General features: G+C 40.2%; 4 protein-coding genes across 6 annotated transcripts; 2 read left to right on the plus strand and 2 right to left on the minus strand.

The window, feature by feature from the left end:
• Nucleotides 1-734: 734 nt before the first annotated feature.
• On the plus strand, nucleotides 735-8,098 carry racgap1 (Rac GTPase activating protein 1). Its single transcript, XM_026368118.1, has 17 exons — nucleotides 735-889; nucleotides 1,562-1,667; nucleotides 1,770-1,972; nucleotides 2,081-2,223; nucleotides 2,685-2,754; nucleotides 2,855-2,908; nucleotides 3,004-3,081; nucleotides 3,365-3,482; nucleotides 3,899-4,041; nucleotides 4,423-4,587; nucleotides 4,686-4,781; nucleotides 5,187-5,385; nucleotides 5,610-5,715; nucleotides 6,034-6,166; nucleotides 6,564-6,690; nucleotides 6,785-6,884; nucleotides 7,066-8,098. Exons 2-17 carry the CDS (start codon nucleotides 1,583-1,585, stop codon nucleotides 7,139-7,141), a joined length of 1,896 nt encoding a protein of 631 aa, XP_026223903.1. The 5' UTR covers nucleotides 735-889; nucleotides 1,562-1,582; the 3' UTR covers nucleotides 7,142-8,098.
• Nucleotides 8,099-8,759: 661 nt separating this feature from the next.
• Nucleotides 8,760-11,886, minus strand: si:ch211-210c8.6. Its single transcript, XM_026368122.1, has 5 exons — nucleotides 11,631-11,886; nucleotides 10,124-10,229; nucleotides 9,760-9,866; nucleotides 9,349-9,521; nucleotides 8,760-9,248 (listed from the first exon to the last, which is right to left on the minus strand). Exons 1-5 carry the CDS (start codon nucleotides 11,869-11,871, stop codon nucleotides 8,970-8,972), a joined length of 906 nt encoding a protein of 301 aa, XP_026223907.1. The 5' UTR covers nucleotides 11,872-11,886; the 3' UTR covers nucleotides 8,760-8,969.
• On the plus strand, nucleotides 10,236-16,020 carry bin2a (bridging integrator 2a). Of its 3 annotated transcripts, XM_026368121.1 has the most exons (13): nucleotides 10,236-10,487; nucleotides 12,302-12,406; nucleotides 12,512-12,592; nucleotides 12,774-12,828; nucleotides 12,917-13,011; nucleotides 13,133-13,228; nucleotides 13,383-13,490; nucleotides 13,592-13,677; nucleotides 13,774-13,849; nucleotides 13,941-14,023; nucleotides 14,193-14,811; nucleotides 14,918-14,992; nucleotides 15,092-16,020. In XM_026368121.1, the coding sequence occupies exons 2-12, from the start codon at nucleotides 12,323-12,325 to the stop codon at nucleotides 14,969-14,971; spliced, it is 1,437 nt and encodes a 478-aa protein (XP_026223906.1). In that variant the 5' UTR covers nucleotides 10,236-10,487; nucleotides 12,302-12,322; the 3' UTR covers nucleotides 14,972-14,992; nucleotides 15,092-16,020. The 3 variants fall into 3 exon arrangements, with proteins under 3 accessions (XP_026223906.1, XP_026223904.1, XP_026223905.1); XM_026368119.1 differs by having other exon boundaries at nucleotides 14,918-16,020; XM_026368120.1 differs by having other exon boundaries at nucleotides 12,305-12,406; nucleotides 14,918-16,020.
• A 5,743-nt stretch (nucleotides 16,021-21,763) lies between these two features.
• On the minus strand, nucleotides 21,764-26,901 carry dazap2 (DAZ associated protein 2). The gene is made up of 4 exons (XM_026367812.1): nucleotides 26,751-26,901; nucleotides 24,914-25,032; nucleotides 24,578-24,826; nucleotides 21,764-24,470 (listed from the first exon to the last, which is right to left on the minus strand). The coding sequence occupies exons 1-4, from the start codon at nucleotides 26,761-26,763 to the stop codon at nucleotides 24,342-24,344; spliced, it is 510 nt and encodes a 169-aa protein (XP_026223597.1). The 5' UTR covers nucleotides 26,764-26,901; the 3' UTR covers nucleotides 21,764-24,341.
• Between the last annotated feature and the right edge of the window lie 235 nt (nucleotides 26,902-27,136).

Below are 27,136 nucleotides of genomic sequence, written 5' to 3' on the forward strand. Positions count from 1 at the left end.
AGAGTTTGTCTAATAAGAAAGTACAGTGTCCTGAGCTGACTGTGGAGAGAAGACTGTCCCGATGTTACAGTGGTCAACTAAATGTCAACAGTGATACAGTATGGCAAGGACGGGGGACTGGCACAAAGAGATGCTTGATCTCCTGGAAAGCCTGCTTTGTCGCCCTGCTTGGACAATTCACCAGGAGTCTTGAAGGAGTTGAGGGAACTATAGTGAAAAATAGTGGTGCAACAAAGCAGTTTTAAATCCACTTTCAGGGTTTTTGTGCATTAAAGTATTAAAAGTATGGTAATATCTAAACACTGTAATATTTTGGCAAGTGTGATCAATGGCATTCATTGTCAGCTCTTTTAGTAAACCGAACCCACATGTTCTGCACGGTCGTTATTTTTCCATACAGTCTACAGAACATCCTCCAAGGAAAAAACTAAACACAACACTGGCTTGACAGTATGGACTCTATTTTGAAAGTTGTGACCGGAAGTCTCGCCAATTTCTTCTTTTTGATCCTCTCCTTTTGATTGTCCATTCGTTTGTTCCTTTTGTTGTCAGCTACAATACAACTTTAGCATTTTACATTGACATTAGCATCGTTTTTACATGCCTGTGATTGAAGAGATGTCCCATTTGAGCTCACTGGTGTTTTTATTTTGGTAATGCGCAGTCGGAAGTCCCTGTCTTCGTTTTAACTTGACGCATGCGTGGTGTTTTCACCCATTGGCTAGCGGCGAAATTTGAAATGCAACGCGCTAAACGAAGCTGCAGTGGAAGAAGGATGTGGACGAAAGTACAACAAGCTGGTCGCTGAAAAAAGAAAAGCAAACACGCACTCTGCTGAACATTACCGAGAGGGTTTAGCAGACAGCCGGGCATTTCCAGGAACTAAACGGTAGGTAACGTTTACTGTTGTTAACTAATATTTACAAACTTATCTTGGGCGAAAAACAGAAGTTACCGTTAGGCTAACGTTAGCAGCTAACTAGCTAGCTAACTGACCTGCAGAGCCGACCCAACGTAGCCGCCGTGTAACGTTGTTAGTTAGGTTAGCAGCAGTGTGTAATGTTGTTCCCTGTGGATTTGTACAACAGAAACAAGAGGAAGATGATCCAAACGTGGTAGAACCAGGGATATGTACATATGTAAAGAGTAAATAAATCATTGGTTATATTCTGCATTTAGTCAACAAATGTTAGAAAAATAAGTGAACGCAGCTTTGAGTCACGTTATTGTCTGTATAACCAGGTGTAGCTTAGCTACTTTATTTCTCATATGTAATGTTAACTTTATAGCACGATTTTTATTCAAAAACGGTTAAACACGATCGATCCGCACATCTCCACTAGGTAACAAGGTGGATATTGTAGTGAGTAACCTGCTGTAAATAGTCTTGTGTTATTTTCAAACATGTTAAATAGGTTCTAATAATTATTACATTATTTTAAAATGTGTTATTTTTAATGGCTTATTTCGTCAATTGAAACAACAGTGTTGGTTATAGAACGCTAACATTAGTTATCTGGAATTAATTGTATTTATCTTATGATTCATTCATTTTTTCCAGGGTCTTAAATTAAAGAAGATCATGGAAACTGCTGTGGTGAACCTCCAGAGCTTATATGATAAGCTGAGGATGCAAGTTGACCTTCTTAATGAGAACATTGAACCCAGTGAGTTGTTTATGGTTACTGGTATCTTTACAATGTATCATCTGACCTAGGTGCCTTGGGTTTCTATGCAGGACACATTACAATATGCATCTTCTTTCCTAGACTTTATTCAGATGGCTCAAAACTTTGATGACTGCCGTCGCAAATGGTTGATGGCAGAGCAAGAACTGGGATCTTGCAAAGAGACTCTTACCAAAACAGAGACAGAAAGGGGAGCCTTGGAGGTGAAACTGAAACATGCCCGCAACCAAGTAGATGTGGAGATCCGTCGCAGACAAAAGGCTGAAGCTGACTGTGAGAAGTTGGTACGTTGGATCAACCGTTGACCTACGTTTGCTTACTGCTGATATTGTTGATTCTGTTATTTAGAGCTGTTTGTCATATATGCTCTTGCTTGCATTTGTCCAATACAGGACCGTCAAATTCAGTTGATTCGTGATCTCCTCACTAGCGAGGCATCCACCAACAGCATCCAGTTGAGTGCAGAGCAGCGCTCAGCTCTAGCTTTCCTAAACACCAACAGTCAGGGAGCAGCCAACCTTAATACCAGCAGAAGGTAAGATGCTTGTGCATACAGTAATATACTTTACAGTAATTTAGTTTGTGTATAATTTCTGGTAATGCAGATTTTTCTAGTCATGAAGCCTGCCCTATCAGTGTAGTTTGTGCTCTATTAACTCTTGTTTGAACCATATGGTACAATACTGCTGTACAGTGTGATTGATGGTTTACCCTGTGTGAGGTTTCATTTGCACATGGGATCATCTGGCACTTGAGGACACAATGTAGCAAGTATTTGCAAGCAATCTTTAAAGGAGGAAAGCCCTTTTAAATGTACCTTTCAAACCATCCAAAACTTTGATCTGCATTTCTTTTTAGATTTTTGAAATTATAAAATTATAAATTCAAGACTCTGTAAAAATGTTTGTGGTGAAGGCAAATGTGTTCAGCCCAAATAATGAATGTGGGGAAAATACTACAGACTCATACTGACACATTTTCTTTTGCTTCTGATAGACTGACAACAATAGATGAGTCTGCCTCCATCTTGTCAGATATCAGTTATGACAAAACAGATGACTCTATTGTAAGTACTTCCCCTTTTCAGCATGTAGTTAAAGCAACATTAAGGTGCTGTGACTTTATTCATTTTTAAATATGATTCTGTTGTGCTTGCTATGTGACAGGATTGGGATTCCTCTGCTGTGAAGACAGTGCGACTCAAGAAAAGAGAAAAAAGGGTATGCTAAATACTTATGCACGTTGTTTAAACTTGTTTTTTGGACGAATGTCTACACTGGAGGTACAGATGTCACGTCTTCTGTTTTGATTACAGCGCTCCTCAAGAAATCTTGTGGATGGTCCTCCACTTGCCTCAAAAAGATCACGATCAACAGGCAGACTTTCAGAGAAGGTAGGGTTACTGCTCTAGGCTGCATATTGTCATAATACCACAGACTGTCCAGGAGCTCACTGATGCTGTGATTCAGGTCAGCTTGTCATTTTGATCTGAACAACTTATACAACATATATAAAGATATACTTGAATAATTGGTTCATCAACAGACATAATGATCTTTCAGCAGTACTCACCTGTTGAGGCATGTGCAAATGGGGTCCAGCTCTTAAACGTTACTGTTGGGTGCTGATGTGGCTTGGTTCTGTGTGGTTATTCTATGGTTATGTATTTGTTACAGGCAAATGAGACCCTTGTGACAAAGACCACAGTGACTGTACCTGTGAATGGAGGACCTGTTGAGGCAGTTTCTACTATAGAGACGGTACCTTACTGGACCCGCAGCAGGAGAAGGACTGGTGAGATATCTGTTATGATGTAGTGTGCATCCTTATGTCCTTAATCATACATTGCTAACGTAATATTAATCAGTGTTGTTAAGGCAACTAAGTCAGTTCTTGAAACAAACGTTTCTTTTAGCCAGTTTAGAACAATTCTTTTGTACTTTTTTACAGTGTGAAAATCTTACATCGCTCTGCCCTAAATGATTTTGTTAATCTGAAAAGGCAACACGATACATTTTAAGGCATTATCCAATAACTTACCCATGTAGGCTCATTTTATGCAGTGGAGGCTGTGCTCATCTGGATATTATTTAGAAAAATGCTCTCATTATTTTTTATAGATGTCCTGAGTCTGTATATGCAGCAGAAGTTATTCTGCAGTAACTGCAGGTTGGCAACAAAGATATTTATTTGTTCCTACTCCTATTCAGCTGCCATGGAGTGGGACTCTGAATCTGTCAAGTCTGAGGATGTCTTCAAGCAGCCTGGCAACCCTGAGAGAGAAATGATAGCTGAGCCCAGGACTCCACAGAGCAACGGAGGTGTCCGTCTTCACGAGTTTGTCTCCAAAACTGTAAGAATGTCGCTCGTGTGAGAGAATTAGATGCTGACCAGAAATACTAGAAAAGCACTTTCAGCATTAACAGTAATTTGGCTAATAGGTTTATTTATTTGTTGATCTTCTTTTACTAAATTATATATTTATACATAATATATCTATTAATGTCAGATGTCATATTAATGTCATATTTCTTAATGGCAGAAAATTATTGCACCAGCATTGAATCATTTCTAAATTCTTAAAGTCTGTTTGTATGCAACGCTATTAGTGCAGTGCATTTACTTTCTTGTATTTATAATGGTGTAATTTGTGGGTCTAGCTGTACATGTACACATTGCTGTTGACCCACTGCCACTAACAGCCCCCTTAAGTCCTGTCTAATGACTTTTTCAGGTCATTAAGCCTGAGTCCTGCGTGCCGTGTGGAAAGAGAATCAAGTTTGGCAAGATTTCACTGAAGTGCCGGGACTGCAGGGTAGTCTCGCACCCAGAGTGTCGCGAGCGTTGCCCTCTGCCATGCATTCCCAACCTCGGAGGCACCCCAGTCAAAATTGGGGAGGTGTGCTAGAACTTTTTTACATAACTGATTCTCTTTATTTCCTGTCATAAATTTTCTCACAGTGCTGACAATTTACCCAATTTGCTATTCATTGCCAGGGAGTGCTTGCCGACTATGTCCCTGAGATGTCACCCATGATTCCCCCTCTTGTGGTTCACTGCATCAGTGAGATCGAGCAAAGAGGCCTGCATGAGGTGAGTGGCATTCTCTTGCCCTAATCATAAGAAGAAATGGGAAACCTCACATCCCAGTAGTTATTTTTAATGTACTCCCCTCAAGCTGAAACAGAGGGCTGTAACTAAGATTTTACAATCTGTTCCTGGGAGATTAAAAAGTAATTGAGCTGTGGAAGGCCTCCAAATCTGTTGATTGCTCCATGACTGTGCTGCTTTCTCTTTTTCTAGTTTTATGCTTATTTAACTTAAATTTATGGCATTTTGTTCTTGAAATTGTCATTTAAAAACATGGGCTTTTTCATAAAGTCAAGAAATAACCCAACATATAACCCAACTTAATTGATGAAGAAAATAATAGTCAGTAGCAGTGCTAGCTGGGCGTAAGTTCGCTGAAGAAACAAATGACTGTGTGTTCCCTCTCAGGCTGGTCTGTACCGCCTGTCTGGCGCAGATCGCACTGTGAAGGAGCTGAAGGAAAAGTTTCTCCGCAGCAAAACAGTTCCCGTGCTCAGCAAAGTGGACGACATTCACGCCATTACCGGCCTCCTGAAGGACTTCCTGAGAAACCTTAAGGAACCTCTTCTCACCTTCCGCCTCAACCGTCCCTTTATGGATGCAGCCGGTATGTGTGTGACTGTGCAAGAACAGATACTTGGTAGTTGTTGTTTGTGATGTTTAAGGCTCCATAGCTCCAAAAATAACACTAGAACTGATTTCTTAATGGTTGGAAGAAATGTAACCACCACTTTCTTACAGATACATTTTCTTTCAAGTAGTTAACAAACCCACACAGCTTCCCATTCCTTTGCCTCTGCTGACAAAATTGTCTTCTTTGTTCTCCCTCAGAGGTTTCTGACGACGACAACAGCATAGCTCTGATTTACCAAACTATTGGTGACCTGCCACAGCCCAACAGGGACACTTTGGCTTTCTTAGTCCTTCACCTTCAGAGGTTAGCAGCACTCTTTTGTAAATATTATACAGCACAATTTAACTGAGATCAGTGTTTGGATTTGCAAATATTCACAGACTCTGTCACTGACCTTTTCTGAATTTAGCTGCATCCTCTAAATTTAATTGGGTTAAAATGCTTCAGGTGGTCATGTGCTCAGTGATTTCTAAACAGCTCAGCTCGATCTAATTTCTTGATTTTTAGACACGGCATCAGTCAGTTTTCTTGCATAGAAGTATGCATATGTGGCTGTCACATGTTAATGCTATTTATTATTCATTATGCATAATTTAATTTGACCAAAAAAAAATCTTTCAGAGTTGCTGATAGTTTGGACACTAAAATGGACATCAGTAACCTGGCTCGAGTATTTGGTCCAACTATTGTGGGTCATGCACTTCCCAACCCGGACCCTATGACAATCCTACAAGATACTAAACGACAACCTAAGGTAGGCATGAACAATTAGTTATGCATATTATGTTTATATATATTTTTTTGGACACTGTACAAATAAAATCTTAAAGGTTATGTAGGTATATAGGAAGTGATAAGTGTATTTTTTCTTTTGTTTGGACAAACCACTGGCAAAACTTAAGTCCCAAAATCAAAATGACAGTAGTGTGTAGCATGCATATGTAATGTATAAGTTAGGATGCTGTGCACCAAAAACGTCTGTATTATATAGTAATACGCTCTTGACAATCATCACAATACCACAGAGTTGTTTTTCAGTAATTCCCCTCTGTCTTGCTCAAGGCATCTTCATAGGCAGCATGGTAGAGGATGAGGCAACACACTGAAAGAACGCTGATCTTTTGCATGTTTCCTGCTCCCTCTCTGTTTAGGTCGTGGAGCGTCTTTTGTCTCTCCCTGTGGATTACTGGCGCCAGTTTGTGATGGCGGAAAACGAGCAGGCGAACTTGGATCATCTCATCATTGAGAACGCAAACTGCTACGCGACCCCCGAGAGAAGTACAGACTCTCTAAACTTTGTGTCACTCTGCAGTGTTTGTGTGACAGTGGGCACATTGGTTGACATTTCATCTTAATGTGTGTACTCTTGCAGTGAGCATACTCGGACCCCTGACCACTCCAGAGCACCAGCTCAGCAAAACTCCATCTTCCAGCTCCTTGTCTCAGCGCATGAAGTCCTCTCTGACGCCGAGGTAAACTCACAAACATATTCCAGCTCCTGTCCTGATTTAAAAAGTGTTTTTCTTTTCTACAAGTGTAGCACTGATATTTAGTATTGTTATAGTTAATATAAGTTCATGTACTCTACAATCCCTTCATTGGCTGTTTTATTGACTGTGACTCAGTTGCCATTATGTTCGCTCTTTATTGCAGATTTGGGAGCAAGAGCAAATCAGCAGTCGGATTCTCTCGCCAAGGAAAATTCTTTGCCTCACCGCTCCTCAAATAATTTAAAGTATCTACCTTTTATTCATACCGCATTAACAACTAATGTATTTTTGCATTTATGCGTAACACATACCAAGGTACTGCTTTCATAACAGCTATAACATCTTCATCTTAGTGTTCCTCAGGATGCTTATATTTGTTTTAATATGTCACAATGGTAAGAGTTGTATTTTGTTGGTTTTTATTTTTTACATGTTTGTAAAATTACTTTTTTTTTTTTTTTTTTTAAACCAAATAGTAGTTTCTCTGTGCACACTTATGTCTTTAGAGGAGGCTGAAGGTTTCCCAAGACATCTCATTTCACATCATAACACATGAGAAGGTTTTCAATCAGAGAAGTGTGCTTGTAGGTGAAAATATGTACTGTATATTCAGTTTTATTGTGATGTGCTTCCAAATCTATTCTTATGTTTTGATAGTTTTTCAGCTCATGTGTCACTCAGAAGTTGAATAACTTGTTTGTAGGCATTTCACTGTATGTTGTGATTGAATTTATGACTGCTTTGTATAATTATCTTTTAGTTTTGATGTTTGTATTGCATTTCTATTCAGTTTTGATTGTGTGCCCTTAGCAAATTGTGCTATAAAATCATTTTCATATTTTAACTATAGACAGCAATTGCAAGACCTTATTGGCATTGATGTCTGTTGACAAAAAGATGTAATCTTTAACTGTGTATCCTGCAGTGGTAGTGATCATCAGACATATTATTCAGTGGTTTATGTCACAGGTTGTAATCATTTTCATCCTTCAGTTTTTATTGCTCTCTGTAATGTTTGTACTGTGGGAGGTTGCTCATATGCAACCTTATGCAAAAGGCAGCAGCTTTATAACATTAGCCATTTTATTTACTGTGGCATTATTTGATTAACTATTAGCACACATTTTGTACACAAATACAGTCTCTAAAATTCATGTAACTTATGGTTTACTTTTAAAATAACATTTACAAAAATGGTCTCCTGAGTCTCTTGTGTTAATGCAGAATGTCGTTTTCTAACTTTCTGAATCCTAGTACTGGAGAGGGAGTAGAATGTAGACCTGCCTGTCAATCCACTTCTAAAGTGTTAAGGACAACTTGTGGGTGTAAAAGTGTTATGACGGAGGAAAGTGGGCTTGTTTTAGTTTCTTAAAGAGGTTTTACACCTCATTCAAAAATCTTTCTTTGGTTCTGATATAGGGAAGATTTAAGACTTGAGGGTTGACATTAAGATGGCTGATGATTGAGTTACTCATGATAAAATACTGTGCATTGATATTTGCACTTAATGTTTATTGTGAGACAACTCCTGGTACTTTAGACACTTGCATATTAAGTTTGAGCTTTCAGAAAAGTTAGTGTTTGTTGTAAGTTGTGGGAATTCTTTACTAGTTATTGTGACAGGTGTATTACGTTAAAGTTGTATGGGTTAAGACAGCATTATGACTGTTTTCTGATGTTGAGTGATGGTCGTAATCAGATGCAGATGCTTTCTTTCTACCTGTCAAATCATCATGAGCCACATAAATCTAACAACTCTTAGATGACAGAGAATCTTGGTAAGGAAAAGTACAGTTTTCCAACCTGGTTATTTGCATACACAGATTCAAGAAGACAAAATAAGACAGCTTTATAGTCTTGATCAAAATGCTTATTTATCTGTCAGTCATGATGTTCCAAAAACAATCTTGCAGGAAAGACTGACAAACTGTAGTAATTGTAACTGGAATACATTCCAAAGTGACAGGAAATGGTAATGACAATAATCCACTCAAAAATATATCTCAAAACGTATTCCACGGTGTGAAGCAGCTATTTGTGCAGTACTTACTAAAATGTTCAAAAACATCATAATTTAGGCCATGGCCAAAGAAGAGGAGTGTTTCTGATGTATTCCTGGAAGGCTGGCTCAGATCTCCATCTCTTCATGGCCTGCTTCTCCAGGATGGGGATACCACTGACGTAACGTAGCAGGAACCAGACAAAGAGGGGCGACGCCACGCTCAGGTACTGGGGTCCCTGCATCACCGATGAGGCTGAGAGCCACAGACCTGACCACTGCAGGATCTCTCCAAAGTAGTTAGGATGTCTGCTGTAGGCCCATAGTCCACTCTGGATGAACTTCCCCTGCGGGCACAACAGTAAATTGGGCAGTGCAGTTCTTAAACTCAGTGAATGAGGCACTAATGTAGTTTGGGCTTGCACAACATGCACTCTGTTAGCTTACAGCATTATCTGGGTCACGCTTGAAAAGCCATTTCTGCTGGTCAGCAATAGCCTCAGTAGCGAATCCGAGGGCCCATAGAGTCCAGCCAATGTAGTCTCTCGCTCCCAGAGGCACAACTTGCTTCTCGCTGTTCAGCATGAGGGTGGGCAGGAGGGTCATAAATATCCACACGGCTGAGAGAAACAGGAAAAAACATGAACTGTCTTCAACTAGTCTTGCCTTAGTACTTCCATTCACCAAATGCATTTAACTCCCTGAATCCAACATCCCATAGATCTTCTAGATTAAATGCATATAGAGAGCAGGAAAGTAGACAGTGAATTATACAGGGCAACACTCCCTTCACTTGGGTGCTGAGCTGGTCAAGGACTATGGCAATGAGAACAAAGCATTCGTATAACTTCCAAGTACCTTGAATAGTCCAATATACAAAGAAAGTCCCTGGGCTGTCTCTGACATTGTTGAATCTGCGATCATGACCTTCCTTCAAGATCCGCATAAAGAGGAATGTTCCCAGCCTGCAGAAACAATATAGTTAACGCGTGTTCCCATTAACCACAACATTATTCATTAACCGGAGTTTCTAATTCGTCAGATCTTCCCCTGACCTCGTCAAGGACCCTCCATGACTTAAACTACACAAGCCTATGAAGGTTTTAATACAAAATGATATCGTTTTGACATTCCTCTGGTGGAGTTTTAATCAGCTGAAGGGATGTCACTGGATGTATGACACTGGGGGTGGAGAGTAAATTCTCGATGCTGTCTTACTTACCTGAGTCCCCATACTGTCACCAGCCAGGTCTGCACCTTCTGGCGGCCATGAGTGGCTCCTCCCCAGACACGACTCAGGTGGGCGAGCAGTATAAATGTGCCAGACCCTACAAAAAAAAGGGAGGGAGAGAGAAAAAGCAGCAAACTTAGCCAGGTTAGGACACGGGCGTGGTGGATGGCTCTACTTTTTTCAGTGTAAGGCGTGGACAATAAATCTTTTACCCAGGATACTGCAGAGAATTGGTTCCAAAGTTCAAGGGTAAAAAATATCCAGGACCACACGCAGCAGAGCAGGCAACCACAAGAGAAGTGTGAAGGTGATTCATTTGCGAAATTAGTAAGGAATCCGTCACTGAGCCCGACAGGTAAGCTTCACTGTTCTACATACAACGAATGATTTGATAACTGACTACGTTTCAGCTGAGCAGCACCCTGATCTGACTTATTTGCAAATTTGTTAACTTCCTCATTGGTCTTGTACTTAGCATTCCTTCATTAGCCGTCGCATTAGTCTATTGATTTATTACAATAAAGTACAAAATGAGGACATAACGACTAGTGAATCCTTTCATCAAATCAGTTAAAAATGATTCTTTAAAACGTTCTTCTTGACTCTGGTGGCCGGCAATGAAGTTTAAAACAATAATATCTCTTAAAAGCTCTTCCTCAGGACGAGATGGACTAAATGTCAAACTGATTAAAGATATTTCCGCTGTTAGAACAACTTCTACAACAACATGGGTTTTAGGTTTGTTCTAGGTGTGACTCAAATCCTTCTCCTGACTACAGGGTCAACATTAATAATTTCTACATTAAGTCATTTCCCTAATATGTCTGCACACTGATTCCCATCTAATCTTGTTTGCTGATGATACAAGTGTATTGATTTGCACCAAACCTGTTATTGGCAAAGCTTAGTTTTAGTATATATTATTCTATAATATGAATTTGTTTATTTGATATGGTGATACTAAACTGAACTGAACTAACACTGCTGACCAGGTTATACCGAAAGTGGAACAGCTTGTTTTTTTAATCAGTGCATGAGTGAAACTAGTGAAACTAGTGAAACTAGGTTAAGATTTGCTCATGCACCATCATACTATCACACTCTCCAAGTAGAGATCCTTCTTGATTGGGGACTGAGGGACCCTGTGTAGCTGAGGGTCCCAGCTTAGTGCTGGTCGCCCCTGTTGGATCCACATGGCCCCTCCTGAGCTGGAGGAGGAGCTCTCCAGCTGTTTCACAACAAAGCTGTTTTAGATAACACACGTTTTGTAATGATGACGATGTAGTTGAAGTACAATGAAAAGCTCAGCGATGCTCCACCGCACAGCTGAGCTGAGCTGAGGTCCAGTCACCTCCGTGTGGGCTGATCTCTGTCCTTCTTTCATGTGGTTCCCTTCACACTAATAACTTCTGCTGCAATAACAAGCAGCAGAAGCAGTGATCACATGGCTGGAAATCAACACAGACAAAGATATGCGTCCTTCAGTAGTTCACGTTACCTGCCAAATCATAGAAGCTCTCGGTCTTGAAGGCTGCAGCCACAGCCCAGCCGGCCCACTGGATGCCCAGGTCCGTCAGGGCGCATTTCAGCAGACTGCTCCCCACGATCATGTCCTGCAGCTCGGCGACAGCCACCGGGTGTGTGACGGTCCCACCGGAGGAAATATCAAGAGTCAGGTTAAAGGTCGCTGCTGGGAGTGACTTGAACTGGCTGAAGGGAATGGCGGGTATTGTAGTCATTAGAGGAGAGAGGCAGTGACTCACTTCCGGAGTGTTTCCCTGTCTACTTTACTCAGCTGTAGCTGTGGGAAGTAGTGAGGTCATAGTAATCGAGTAAAAGTAACAATATCACGCTGCAAAAATCCAAAATATTCAATACAAATTCTTACTAAGTAAAATACTTAGGGAAATTAATATAGTGCTAGTGGAGCCATGTTACTACTACTAATAATAATAATATTTATTGATAATACTAATTGACTGTCAATGACAATGATGATCAAAGCTAAATACTTATTTCTATGAAGAGATTAAGTTAAGTAAATACTTAAAAAAAAGAGATGGTAGGATTGTTTAATGTTATCATAATATGAAAAATGCTGCACTTGACAGTTCTCCATGGTTGGTATGTTGGTGTGTGCATCTTTCTTCAACGTTTTCATTTCATCAGCAGGAATAAACATAAGCAGAGATGGCAGAGAGCACGAGTCCCAAAGGCAACTCTGGCGACTTCGCTAAAAAAGTTCAAAGACAGCTGAGCAGGAGCAAGGAAAAGGTAACAGACGTAATCGGCAGCAAGAGGTTGTTTCCCAGACAGAACACGCTTTGGTAAATATTACTATTTTGTTCCATTGCTGTGAGACGTTTGCCTTTTCTGCAGGTACTGCAAAGGCTGGGGAAGACTGTGGAGACCAGAGACGACCAATTTGAACAGTGTCTCCAACAGTTTAATGACCAGCAGGTAATCATCAACCTGCCTAATGAGAAAATCATTGAATATTGATTTACTTGGGTGTGTTTATTGTGTCACGGTGAAACAGACGTAAAAGCCTTAAGAAATGGGGAAAAAAAGTCAGTAGAAAAATTGCATACTGTGTGTAAACTGGAGGATGATTATAATATAAAACCTCGTGTGTTTGCAGACTGATGGAAACCGAATGCACAAGGACCTGAGAAACTACATCAACGCAGTTAGAGGTAACTGTGTGTTTCGCTTGTAGATGCTGCAGAACATGTAGATGTGTGTCTTCTCCAGATCTCATGCAGACAATTCTGCTTTTTACAGACATGCGTGAAGCCTCAAGACGTCTCTCCCAGTCCCTGTTTGATGTTTATGAAACCAACTGGGCTGGAGAGGAAGATTTAGGGGCCATCGTAGAGGTTGGGACAGAATGATCAAAAGCAGCAAGATTCATACATTGCCTGGGGACCAACCCCCCTCCTTACTCTGCCGCTCTTCATACATAATTAATGCAATATTTATACTGTGCCTCTTAATAAGGGGGAGGACCTGCTATGGAATGACTACGAGGTGAAGCTATTAGACCAGGCCGTACGCACCATGGAGTCATATGTGGGCCAATTCCCAGATATCAGGGTAAGGCAAGAGGAAGCAAGCATGCAAGCAAACATAACTCACTGCACAGCCAGAAAAAAGGCCGGAGAGCAGAGACACAGAAACTAACAACACCACACAGACACTCAACACACAAATAACTGTGTGTGCACCTTCTGTATTTTCTAACATGTAGGAGAAAATTGCCAAGAGGGGAAGAAAACTGGTCGACTATGACTCTTCTCGTCACCACCTGGAGACGCTGCAGGCTGCTAAGAAGAGGGACGACATCAAGATCAACAAGGTCACGAATGATGACATGCGTGATGTGTGTTTCAAGCTTCAGTTGTTCAAGAATACACATCAAAGTTGATTCACTGACAATTTTTCATGTCCCCTTTTCAGGCAGAGGAAGAGATGAATCAAGCTAAAAATGTCTATGAATTCATCAACAAAGAGCTAAAAGACGAGCTGCCTGCGCTCTTTGACAGGTCCGACAGCCTCTGTCACCTCTGTTACCATATGACAAGTGGGAATGTACCCAGTTATTATTTTTCTTAATCTGTGTTGATGTTTTTCTCCTTCAGTCGGATCGGGTGTTACGTGAATGTCTTTTCAGCGGTGTCAACGTTGCGAGACATCTTCTATAAGGAAATGAGCACGGTGTGTTCTGCTTTGTGTTGCCTGAGCAAGTGACTTGGTTTGGACACAAAATTCTGATTCATTTTTCTTTTTAAACCTTTTTTTTATTTAGCTCAACCTCGATCTACTGAATGTGATGAAAGAGCTGCAGGCTCAGCATCCAGACAAAGTGTTTGCCTTGAAAGGAATGCAACGGCAAGTGCTTCTTTCTCGTATTTATTTAATCTTACATTTTCTTCACTGACAGAGCTTTGGCCAGTTTACACCTCACAGTACTAAGCAGAGTCCTTTCTTTTGACATTATTTCAATGAGTTGGAGGGTAGAAGCTGGTTATTCAAGCCATTTTCTTGCTAAATATTTCAGGTATGGCTCCCTGAAGAGACGAACTCTGATCTCGCCGAGGGCCTGGAAAGCCAGCTTTTCTGAGTTTCACAAGAGCTACAATCCTAAATCTGGCCAGAGGTTTAGCTTCAGGTCCCCCGAAAAACCCCGGCGTGGGACTCTGTCCAGAGAGAGTAGCACCCTTGCAGTGTCTCCACTGTCACCATCTGTGGAGAGTGCCACATTCGAGTCCAGAGACCTGGATGCAGAATCAAGTCACAGTGAAACCAACAGATCTGCTGTACAAGAAGAGACTGCGGCAGGGACGGCTGCAGCCGAGCTGAAGTCAGGCGAAGGCAACGGTCAGGTTGAGGAGGAGAAGTTCACAAAAGAGGAGCCTGAACCAAAGCCTGCTGCAGAATCTGAGAGCAAAGGAGACGGTGAGAAAGCTCCACCAAGTGAGAGCAGCTATGAACTGAACAACTCCTGTGATTCAGTGAGTTTGGAGCTGCAGTTGTCTGCAGCAGACAACGGTGTGCTGCACATTGAAGAAAGGGAAGACAGCCCAGTAACGCTCGACACTCCTAAACCAAACGGCCTGGAGAATACTGCAGTTTCTGGGGTTAACTCTGACACAAACGACATAAACATCTCTCATAAGGTTTGCCATTAGATTAGCATGCTGCTTAGGCATTTTCTCTGTGTCCGTTTGTGTCATGACATTCCTGTTTTACTGTGTTTCATCTTTTTCCTTGTGTCCTTTCTAGGATGCTCCTGCAGAAAAACCTGCATCCCTGGACTCCAAAAGTACAGTGGTTTAAAGTGGACACACTGTCACACAGGTTTGTGTTTTATAGAAGCATACAAGGACTGGCATGTGATCAATTCCCTGTTATTTCTGTGTTTGACTGAGTTTTTGACTTATTATCTGTGTCTGGCAGAACAGAATATCGCACATGAGACTGAGCAGCTGCTGAAATGTCCAGCTGCCGTTATGTATGAAGCACAATGCGCTGTCTTCATGATCACTTTTTTTAAAAATTTGCCTTAAATTCAAATCAGATGTAAATACGGTATATGGAGCCTTTTGGGTAAAACTTTATCTGTAATGTTTCTGCAAAAGTCAAGTTTGATCTGAATTGTCATTTCAAGTTGCTTTATTGTGTACCAAACTAGTATATGTTTAAATCACGGTGGTTTTTATATGGTTATAATTTCAGCAAATATAAAGACACTAATACGTTTACATAGTTAGGAAACATACTGACAACAAAAGAACAAAGAAGTACAGTGTTGGTCTCAGTTTCATGAGGAACTAAGCTCAATGGGTAGAGCATCAGCCTGGAACGTTCCTGGTTTAAACCTCTTTCCTGTCGTCAGGTGTGTCTTTGAGTAAGACACCCCACTCTAGCTCCCCGGGCGCTGTATGTAGCTGCCCACGGCTCCCTCCAGGTGGATGGGTTAAATGCACAGGACAAATTTCATTGTAACATGTGAATGTGACAGTTAAAGGCTTTGTCTTCTGAACTCCACTCTCATGTTACCATCGATCAAAAGGATAAAACTTAATAGAAGTTTAATGATGATTTTAAAATGTTTTTTTTTTTTACCACTTTAATGGCATGGGTTCAGCTGGGATTGATTTTTAACTTCATTTTCTATTTTCATTTAAATGAAATGTCATTATGTTCCAGTCCCATTCCCTCGCAAATTCAAAATATTGCAGTGTAAAGATAATTAAATGTATAAATTATCTTGATGATTTATATCGTTTTTTCATGTTCATGTTTAATTTAAAAACTTTAATGAAAATGCATAACATTGGACAGGAATTATTATGAAGCGTGTACACAGAACTAATAAAATTACATTTCACTGAAGATGTGTTAGTATTTTCACTTAGCTTTTTTTAAATAGAGCTACTCTACAAATGTCAGCAACGGTACATACATTCATGGAAAGACCAATTGTTTTCTGCTGAAATATTGTTCTATTGTAAAATATTTACTTTAAGGTGATGGATCTTCCCCTAGTCTACAGATTTTTAATGAATCACTTGGTGCTAATTTCATTGTTCTAGTTTTAGCATATTTTTATGTTTGAGCTCTCTTGTTAACTGATAATTCCTTTGTGATGTAAACTCGTGAATTATCTGCCACATGTGCAGCTTGGGAATGTAATAGAGAAAGAGGATGAACTGGAAAATAGTTTTTGTTGTTCACAACAGAACAGAACAGAGGCGGGTGCCTCTAGGTTATGACTGGGCAGTAATGAAATCAATACATCATCCCCTTTGCAATATTTTCTAACTCATTTATACTTGTCCATATCTATAGTCTCTAAACTCACACTATCAAGAAGGCTTCAGCCATATGATGAAAGTGTACAGTGGCAAGAAAAAGTATGTGAACCTTTTGAAACTCTTAATTAATTTGTCATAAAATGTGACCTGATCTAAGTCAAGAGTATTAACAAATACAATGTGGCTAAATAATAAGACAAAAAATGTCTTTATTGAGAACAACCATAAAAATCTCTATGGAAAAAGTATGTGAACCCCTGGAATTGATCACTACTTGACTCCCTCTTTGCAGCAATAGTCTCAAACAGGCACCTCCTGTAGCTGTGGCTCAGACCTGCACATCGTTCAGGAGGAGTTTTAGACCACTTAGGCCACTTGATCAGTATGACTGATGTCTTTTGAGATGTGTTATTTGATTTTACACACGATTCGTTATTACTCACCTTGCGTTTTGTCATTTCTATCTCAGCTTTGGCCTTCAGCCTCCACATGTTTAGTGTACACGGAGCTTGAAACACGTTGACATTAAAACGGCAGTGGGGATATTCGGTGCTCACTCCAACAGCTAATTGGCACAGTGCCAGTTTGAAATAGCAAAGTGTGTGTTTTCACCCCATTTCAATTACAAAACAGAAAAACAGCACATCGCCTGTGCTGGCCTCAACCGATGGCTCTTGTGCAGCAAGTAAACAAAATGCCACATGTCCCAGAAGCATGTGACCCACAGACTAAACACATGCTAAAACGTATTTCACAGGCTGTGGCTGAATCCAAATGGAAAAGGCTACACCTTCCCCTACCACAGCCCTGCACTCCCTGCTGCTGTTTGATTAAAAGACAGTAGTAATTCAGTCACACCTGTCTTTATTTAAACAGGTTTTCCTGCCCTCGCTGTCATGAAGCCAGTGGCACATGTCCACAGTCAACTAGAGCTTAAAGTCACAATGTCTATGGCTTTGCTTCACCAATTTAATTTTAACTAAAAATATAATTCTACTTCAATAATTTTCCATTAGGACCTAATAGGTGCCAGCAGGAAAATTCAACCTGGGATGGCTCTGAATTTAGTAAAGTACACATTGTACTTTAACACATCAATTCACCTTAAGTGAGAGTCAATGTTTGACTTTTCATTTCATAATTTTACATGATATTGACTCATTAATCACATCATGACAAATCTTTCTGTAAAGAGTTTGTGAGATGAGAGACTGGGTTTTTTTTGTTTGTTTGTTTGTTTGTTTTTTTATTCTGGCTGTTTATTTGTTGCCTCCCTAATGAAAGGACTGCAAAACTGAAATCCACACAAGAAAAGGAACCAAACAAGTAAATAATAATAAATAAAAAAAAACAGCAAATACCACACAAAATCCAGCTGAACAAACTTGATGCTAACACACAGTTGTTCAGAGGGGCCGCTGGTGGTGTTAGTCAGTCGGGGCCTCACAATCTTTGCCCCTGGGCCCCGAAACAGGTTAATGCGGCCGTAGAAGCTAGCGGCTCCAGTTTGTAGTCCTTAACGCATACCGTGCTAATAGACGATCTTTGACAGGGACAGGAGGAGGAGGAAAGGGAGGAGCGGAAATCGAGAGCGTGTGTGTGCATGACTCACGAGTGCTGGAGGAAACTTACTGTACTTCACAGTCACACGGAGTTTACGGTTCGACCCGAGTTAGCTCTGTGTGCTAGCTGTGTCCGACAAACAAGTTTACTCGAGGAACAAAACAAAAAAGAGGAAGTGAATTAGTCGCGTTTGAGAGTCGCTGCGCTGCGTCCAGGTGAGTTGAACAGTGTGTGTGTGTGTGTGTGTGTGTGTGTGTGTGGAGGGCTGGTCAGCGACACTGTACCTGGAAACGTAGCTCAAAGGCTTTGAAACCAAGCAGAGTTACTTTGTCCAGCGAGTCTAATCAACGAGGACGGCACGGTGGGGTTTAATTAAGTTTAAAGGTCACACTGACCGGTTCACAGGGAAACAAAAGAAGTAATGAAGTGTGTCGCTAACAATGGAGGACAGAGGTGTTAACCTGCGACAGAACAAACAGGCCGAGTGCGGTAGCAAAAGAGAAGCTAACGATGAATCCTTAACTGATTGTGTCGTTTTGTCTAACACATGTTAGGAGTTAGCACGAAATGTCAATGAAAAGCCCCCAAAGTCCAGTGTGATCGAGTGGGAGGCTTGTTATGTCTGAGCAACACCTCCAAAGTTCACTTTACTGTCATATGACAAAGAAAAGCGACTAAAACCACCGGTGTGTTGTCTGTCAGTCAATCAATCAATCAATCAATCAATCAATCCATCAATCACACAGGAGTCTCAGTTCTACAGCAGCAGAAAAGCCTGCAGGGAGATTTGGCTTCAGAAGTTGTCCACAGCTCGGAGTGAGTTAAAAAGCCACTATGAACGGTGAGTACACGTTTATTTACAGGCTACAGTTGCATATATCTGTCACTGCTATGACACATTTCCAAAGCTAGATGAACAACTGGTGGCCAGACCCCCCACGGCTGGTTGTAGAATGAGGATCAGGCCCTTTTCTTTGTAGAAGGGGAGCGTGTTAAAATGTAGAGATTCATGTACATCCATAAACAGTTTCCCTCTGGGATCAATATATGTTTGAGTTTTGAACTGCTCCTCAGACAAAACAAGACCCCTCCTTGAATGAGATTATATCAATGTGCGAATGTACGATTCCTTAATGTTTAGTTGACCAAATTAAGAAGTAAATGATCTGATTAGTGATGCACTTAACTGATTAATCTTTTAAAAGAAATATCCATTAATAATAACCAAGGTGGTCTTGTTTTATCTGACTAAAAGCTGAACAGTTCGGTGTCACATGTGAGCGCCTTGAGCCAAAGAATGGCATTTTTGATTCATCAATAACTCAGAATGAACGCTGATTATTGCTACTTTATCTAACTGTTAAATACAGAGCCTATACTCGTAATGAAGTGTTTATATAACACAGTATTAGCTGTTTTTACTCAGAAGATGTCAGTTCTATTGTGTTCCCTCATTAAGTTGTTACATCACAGAGGATGCAGGAATAAACAGGTCGATAGTTTTTTTCACCCCCACTTCCAGCCCTTAATAATCAGATTATTGTGTCACAACACTTAATATTCCTTTGTCAACCAGCAGCTATACTGTAACACAAGTTGCTTATTGCAGAGCAACACAGAGCCCTTTAACATGCTTTTTTATCTTCCATAGTGTCCTCCACAGCGCTCTCTGCATTTCCAAACACATCTGTAACAGAAGGTATGTGCACAGTTTTTTTGTTTTCGTTTTGAATGCCTTAGTGTGACATCATACCCTTTCAGTTTGTGTTCTCTTGTCAACACGTTTTCTCTCCCCCCCCCCCGCGTCAGATACAGGACCTGTTACATCACTTCCCACCCAAGCAGGCAGCACCATGATTCAGGGTAACTCATGCACTTGTTGTTTTTATGTTTTCTATTGCTGCCACTCAAACCAGTCTCGGCTTTGAGACTTGGTACAGTTTATTTCCTCCCAGGTCCTTCACTAAAAGGAAAAAATAAAGTCATGACATCACCTTTTATCTACCATATTGTTTCGTTTTCTTTTCCCAGCGATTACAACAGCTGCCCCCTCGAGTACAGACTCCACAGTTATTGCAGGTACCCAACTACATTTTATGCTGAACCTCTTTTTTTTGTTGTTACAATTTAATAAATATTTTCATTTATTTTTTCCAGTGGTTATTGTTCTCATCCTGCTGACTCTAGCTGCTTTGGGTATCCTGCTTTATCGGTATCTCTGCCACAACAAAGGAGCCTACCGGACGACAGGGGAGCTGGCTCCGGGAGAAGACCCTGAAGAGGAATCCAGTAGTAACAGGGACGTGAGGGAAAAGAAGGAATACTTCATATGAACTTAGAGAGAGGCTAAGAGGAAGTGAGGCGGGGGAAGAAAAAGAGGGGATTGTTTTCTTTTTTGATGTACAAGCACAACCAAAGATAAAATGAACGAGTGGGGTTTGACGGATGTGGAGCAGGTGGGGCGGACAACAAGGGGTGTGTGCAGATTAGCATAGCTGGGCATGAAACAGGTGGTGAGATTGTAAAATGTCCACAGTCACACTTGCATGCTCAGTAATACTCAACTGCAACTGCTGCAGTGTAAGAATAGCGTGTCGGCTACTGTTAATCTTTAGTATCTGTAATATGTTACATTCAGACACTATTTATCCCTGCAGAAGACATATGCCAGTGCTACTGGGGGCAGTTACTTTTATATTAGTGTGCTTTTAAAATGATCATTTTTTCTATGCAGTTTGTTATAAGCTAGTCCTGCTCCTGAAAACAGCCAAACATTTGTATTTGATTTTGACGTACCTTATTTTGTTCTGTAAGTCCTTACCAGAAAATGTTACTGATGACTTCCCTATTTGTGGTAAATATGGAAGGCAATAAAACTTGTTTTTGGACTAATGCCGTTATTATACAGCATGGCAGTTTACAGTAATGTTGCATGTATTTTGAAATGGTGTAATAATCGAAGGATTGACATGTTTTACAGCAGTCCAAAGAAAAGAAAAAGTCCAAAGTCCCACTGTTGCAAACTCTATGGTCGTTCTTTGAGGAGACTGTTTGAGAGATGATTAGCCGATTGTTTACACATACAGGGTGACGTATTTCAGTATATTGCGACAATAAACAACAGCTTGTAATTCGAACAGACACTGTCTCAAATTGTTGGGAAAAAATAAAAGCTATAAAAAAATGGAGAATGTCTTAAATTGCAGCAGATCAGTTAGTTTAAGGCAACAAACTAAGCTAGGTAATTTTGACAAAGGCTATGCTCATGTAATCATCTTTTTTGTATTAATGGTTCACATTTATGTTTGTTTCTGTATCCAAGTCAAAACAAAATGACACAAACTTCATGTGGGAAATTTGCAAGGTTGCATTTTCTCCTATCCAGTTTGTCTTGAACATGAAGTTCTTTATAAATGTTGTTGTTGACATGTAATGTGATTGTAGCCAAAAACACACATTGAGAATATTTTGGAGTCTTTTTATGTAAAAATGTTTTTGTTAGTCCTTTGATACAGTATGTGAACTAACCCAGTGTGTGTGAACACCAGGCCTGTAGAGGGACCCACTCAAACACCTTATTAAAACTCCTACCTGTGATGGAGTGTGGCCAGGAGAAGACAACATTTAAGCAATAATCACAACATTATTATTACTGAAATTCAAAACACTATTAATATGGTGAAACTAGATATTTATGTTCTAATACACTGAACTCATGTGAATATAATTAAAAGACAAACATGCAGCATTTCAAATTTCCAAAATAACCTTTATTCTAAACTTACATTTTAAATTTTAAGTTTAGTATAAAAAAGTTAAGTGCACCTAAGTTCTTTTTTTTTTTTTTTCAAAGTATTCCATCTTTGACACGTCTCAGCAAACTGTAGTGACACTCATCTCCTTTAGTAATCTTAAAAGATAGAATGTGTACCAAAGTCCATCACATCACTTTAGTACATACGTCTATTTTACAAAATATTGTAAAGAGAATCCCTGAACTATCAATGTCCATAACCCTTCAACAAAGAGCGATCCACTTGCTGGCTGTGGTTGGCATAGCATCTACTGTTCGGCTGGAGTTTACAGTACTTCATATTGCTGAGACAAAGCCACCGTTATGCTGCTTAAACAATCAGAGCAGAGATGGAAAAAAAAAAAAAGGAAACATCTGTTTGAATTGTATTTGGAAAGTTTTGATAGCTGTGGGCACTTCTCTAGCAAAGCTGCATGAAATGAGCCATTTTAAAAATACTCGATCGACTTGTCAGCCGCATTTGGTCTAGTGGTTTTGTGTATGAACAGCACAGAGGATGTTTATCAGATGAACAGAATGGGTTTCCACACTAGTCTTTTTGACTCAAATGAACACTTGATTTCCTAAATGTTGGGTCGACAGCAGCAGGATTTGTCTTCTGAAGGCCACAGCTATTAAAACATAATGTAACACGTCGGATACCCAGTGACTCATTGACGCTACAGGACATCAAAATAAAGAATATCAACAAATATTAATGGTATCCGTACTGACTCCCCTAGTTACCTTATTGAAGTTTGCAAGATAACACATTTTGTAAAGATTCTAAAATAGTTTAATTAGCAGCACAAAATTGTCTTGGAAGTGAACAATTATGCTGACAGTGATATAGCGTCAATGCAAACAGTTTGCATCCATTTTCATGCTCTACTGCACAACATGGCACATCTTGACATTACTTTAAAATGGAATAGACTTGACAAAATGTAAAAATGATGTCACAGCTTTCTTTAAAAAGAAAAAAAAAAAAAAAAGTAGTAGCCCCTTCTTTGCAGCTCCTCAGATTTGCTTAGCAGTGCATCTCAGATAAAAAGTATCTAATCGAATTTGTACATAGCAAAAGGTGCAAAAGTATCCAACAACACAAAGATGCAACTGTCCCACATAAAGTGACATTAACGCGTCAGTTAACAAATGCAATCACGTCTGAGTGGCCCAGCTGTATGTACCAACAGTCCCACAACTGCTTATCCGATGATATGTTTGCTTTTAAATTGTGACATTTCAAATTTCAAGTCACAACCAAACAGAAGTGAATTGTAGACCGAATCTTAGGTACAACCAGCTCATTGGTCATGCTAACAAATGTGTAAGCCTATGTATGGAAATAAACTGAATGCGAAAACGTAATGAAGGATAAAAGAAACACTGGAATATTTAACGAAGTCCCCGCAACCTTAGAAAATGCTGATAAGAAACTAACGCTATCACAAAGGTGACCTTCTTCCCTGGTGAATAAATACTTTTATAAACTGGTTTGATGATACCAAATTATATAAGTGACAGAGTGTAGTTCAGGAAATCTCTACGGTAAACATTTAGTGTAGACAGACAGACTCTGGGTATCCGAGTGAAAAAGAACCAGGAGACAAATAAGTTCAAATGTTACACCAACCACCCCTTCTCATTCAACTTACTATTTGGATTTACTTTAAATTTCTTTCCTTTAAGTTTACTGAAGTTAATTTGCTTTAAATTAGGGATATCCCTAGTGCTCTTTGGCACTTGACTATGTTCATCTACAAGTTGCCCAACAAGGTACAGTAAACCACTTTGGCTAATTTACAAGTAATTTAAATTTAGCAATCTGTCAGTGGTATTTTGGATACTGTGCAAAAGACAAGACAATTCTAGCTAAAAAAAAGCATCTGAGATGCATGTTTTTTTTTTGTATAGTAGAGATGTAATTTCTCTTGATCATTATACTGGTATATACATGGAACTATTACACATCTATTAATTGAACTACACTAAAGGTTTTCAAAAAAGACAAGTGGAGATTTCTTCTTTTTTTTTTTGCGCTTTGACTGAAACTTTGTTACTGCAATTCACTTTCACCATAAAGCAGCTAAACTATATAACGTGGGTCTGATATTTCAACATTTAATTTAAGTAACTTTACAGGTATACAGGTATTCATTGTAATTTGTGATCCATTCAATCAAAGGAGACCAAGTCTCTCCAACAAATGCCTGAATGAGGCCCGGTCTGGAAGGACCAAAGAGGGTAGAGCCAATGAAGAATTATGGAATGAATTCTACGACGCTCGTGAAAAAAATTTTGCAATTGTCCTCTCCAGGCAATCGCGTTTATCATTTGATCTCTAGGTCAGAAGTGGAGTACTGTACCTTTAATGAGGGCTCTAAAATATTACATTCCGTTAGGTGATATCAGTATTGTGGCATGGCCAAGCAGCCTAAAGAGGGAGGCGCATGGGATGGGGGAAGAAACTGGGGCATCATTTGGGACGGGGACACGGTTTAGGCATGAGGGAGAAGTCGTGGAGTTGCTGTTACCAGATGGTATAACCTCCACTGGATCCACCCAGAAAGAAGTTATTCTTGCGCTGTGTCATTACAACGTTGGCACCCTGCATGGCAGCCAGCTGAGCTGCATTGGGGGGATGTCCAGGAGGTGGGGGCTAGAGAAGCGGAGAAACAAGCGTGAACATAGATGGATGTTAAAAGAAAACGACTCTGCAGCTCAGCAACAAGCTAACCCAACTGGCTGAACTGAGTGCATACTCACTGGGAGGGAAACACTGCTGCCTGTTGTGAAGCGAGCACCAGCATCAAAGCCGCCGTCCACAATCACTGTTGAACCAGGCGGGTACACAGCTCCCATGGGATAGTAAGCCATGGGGACATTCTGACCCACTGGCCCAACGGGCATAGGTGGCTGCATGGGCATAAACACCTGAGCACCAGGGTAGGGAGATGACATCTGAGGCACCTGACCAGGCACCTGAGGTGGAAGCACATATCTGGGCTGGTATATCTGTAGATAAAAATAAAAAGAGAGGTTACAAATGGCTATTGTGACTATTAACTATATAGCTGTGTGACTTATAAATGCAATATTTACCTCAGAATATGCAGGTGGTGTGTCTGTGTAAGGAGGTGCCTGAGGAGACATTTGCATAGCAGGAGGGTATACAGGTGCAGTGCTCTGCTGAGGGTACACAGCCTGCTGTGGATAGGAACCTGCAAAACAACATTTCACTTTAAACCAAATACTTGTCATTTAGTGTGAATAGTGGGTGTTACAGAGATCCCAGGTCCAGCGAGTGACTGTGTCAAAGTGTTGTAATACTTCACGAGTAAATACCGAGCAGTTTAGAGGTCAGCTGTTTCTCAGAAACAGCAGTAAAAGACAAGATGAAGTGGTCACGATGCCAATCAATACAAATATACTGGTTAATAATCTGATTATTACAATACTGATATTCAGCAGTAGTAGAAAACCCCCTTGATATTTAAATTTGAACCACTGGGAAATTTAACACAGACAAAGTTAGAGTAAATGCCAGTGGCTCACACCGGGAGAAGGCCCACTTTAGTAAAATATATTTGATCCTGATAGTTTCCTCCCATAAATCCTTCAGGGAAACAATTGACAAATAACTGATATTAAAAATAAATGATTGTTATTAGATCAGCAAAAAAATTATAGTGTAAATTTTTTAATAAAGAAATTATTATTATTAAACATCTGCTACCACTTAAAAATGCCTAAGTTTATGCTGTACAATGAATCTATTGTACAAAAGTCCACTATGTAAGGAATATATTTTATTACATATATTAAACTACTGAATTTGATGCTATTGAAGGAACGTGCAGATCCTGTCCAGATTTGTTAGACAATCTGCTAAAGGTGATAAACATGGAAAAGAAAATTGTTCTAGTAATAAAATAACGAATAAGTACAAAGGTTTTCTTTTACCTGGAAACAAAAACAACATCATAACGGGTGAAGGTGAATTTTCACCACTTTATGTAGTGACAGGTGATTAATCAATAACAACATACAATTTGTGAGTTGATTATATTTGTATTTACAATCTGTATATACAAAGTAACTTAACTCCAGTAGAAATACCTCCAAATTGTAATGACGTACAGTAATTTAATAAATACAGTCACTTAATTAGTACCTCAGATGATTTTTGCCAGTTTTGTTCAATATTACTTCGAATTAATCAGATTAGTTGTCTCCACACTGCATGTTAACGGAAATTACATAACCCAAATATAGGTGAAATACAAATGTGCATGTTAGCATATTTTCACACACATGAGCAAATTAGCATCAGAAAGTGGCCTTAAAAACACATTTTAGTTGTAAATATTGACACACATTTCGATTCCCGTGGTAGAGTCTTACAAAACAAGAGGAAGCAGTGAACCAAAATACTGAAACATGACAGCTCTGCGCGTATTTATTATGCTAGCTGTCCGAAAAGATGTGACCTGGCCTCCACAGCTATGAGAACAGAAGGTGACAGTAGATGTAGCTGATCGTGAACAGCTTCACTACTTGATACGAAACCAAAGGCTCGAGTGGGACGTGAACGCTCCGCTGCAAAGCAGAAAGCCTCCGTTTATTGTCATCCATTCGTCTACGATCTTGGGCGCTTTTTGCTGTTAAAGGTCGCGGGGCTGGATTCAATCCCGGCTATCACTGGGCGAAAAGCTGGAAACACGCTGGACGGGTCGTCAGTGTGGCTCAGGGCCGACGCAGAAAGGCACCTGGCCGGCTGTGAGGCGACAGTGCTAACCAGGTTATTGTCATATACGCAGCTAAACGTGAAGCCCGCTCCTTCAGATGGCCATAACGACAGCCCTTCACCTCTACCTTTAACGCCAGCGTCGCAGAGCGGACAGCTGACTAATCGCCTAAACGAGGTCTGGACAGTTACCTTTGTTGCTCATTGTTCTGGTGTGATCCGGAGGCTGAGGAATATCAGATTTAAACGGAGACTCTGCGTATCTTCTCACGGCCTTTTAACAGGTTACGACTGCTTCACAATCATTCACTTCCTTGTTTTTCAGCTTCTTGTTGTTGTGGAAGTGGTGACGTCACTGTGGCTCGCTCGACGCACGTAGTGTGTCGCCTGCGCGCGCCCCCTACAGGCGGAAGGGAGTCGGTGACGCTGAGCTGCTGTTTGACATCAGACCAACTTCAAAAATCACTTCAGTAAAAGAACTCAACAACTTCAAAAGCAAAAGCAGCAACTTCATATTTTGGAAGGCTTAATGTATGTAATGTTTACCTCTGTTAACACTATAGTGCAATAAAAAGTAC

This window comes from Anabas testudineus, chromosome 7, assembly GCF_900324465.2.
Source record: "Anabas testudineus chromosome 7, fAnaTes1.2, whole genome shotgun sequence".
In the NCBI taxonomy this organism is placed as follows: Eukaryota; Metazoa; Chordata; class Actinopteri; order Anabantiformes; family Anabantidae; genus Anabas; species Anabas testudineus.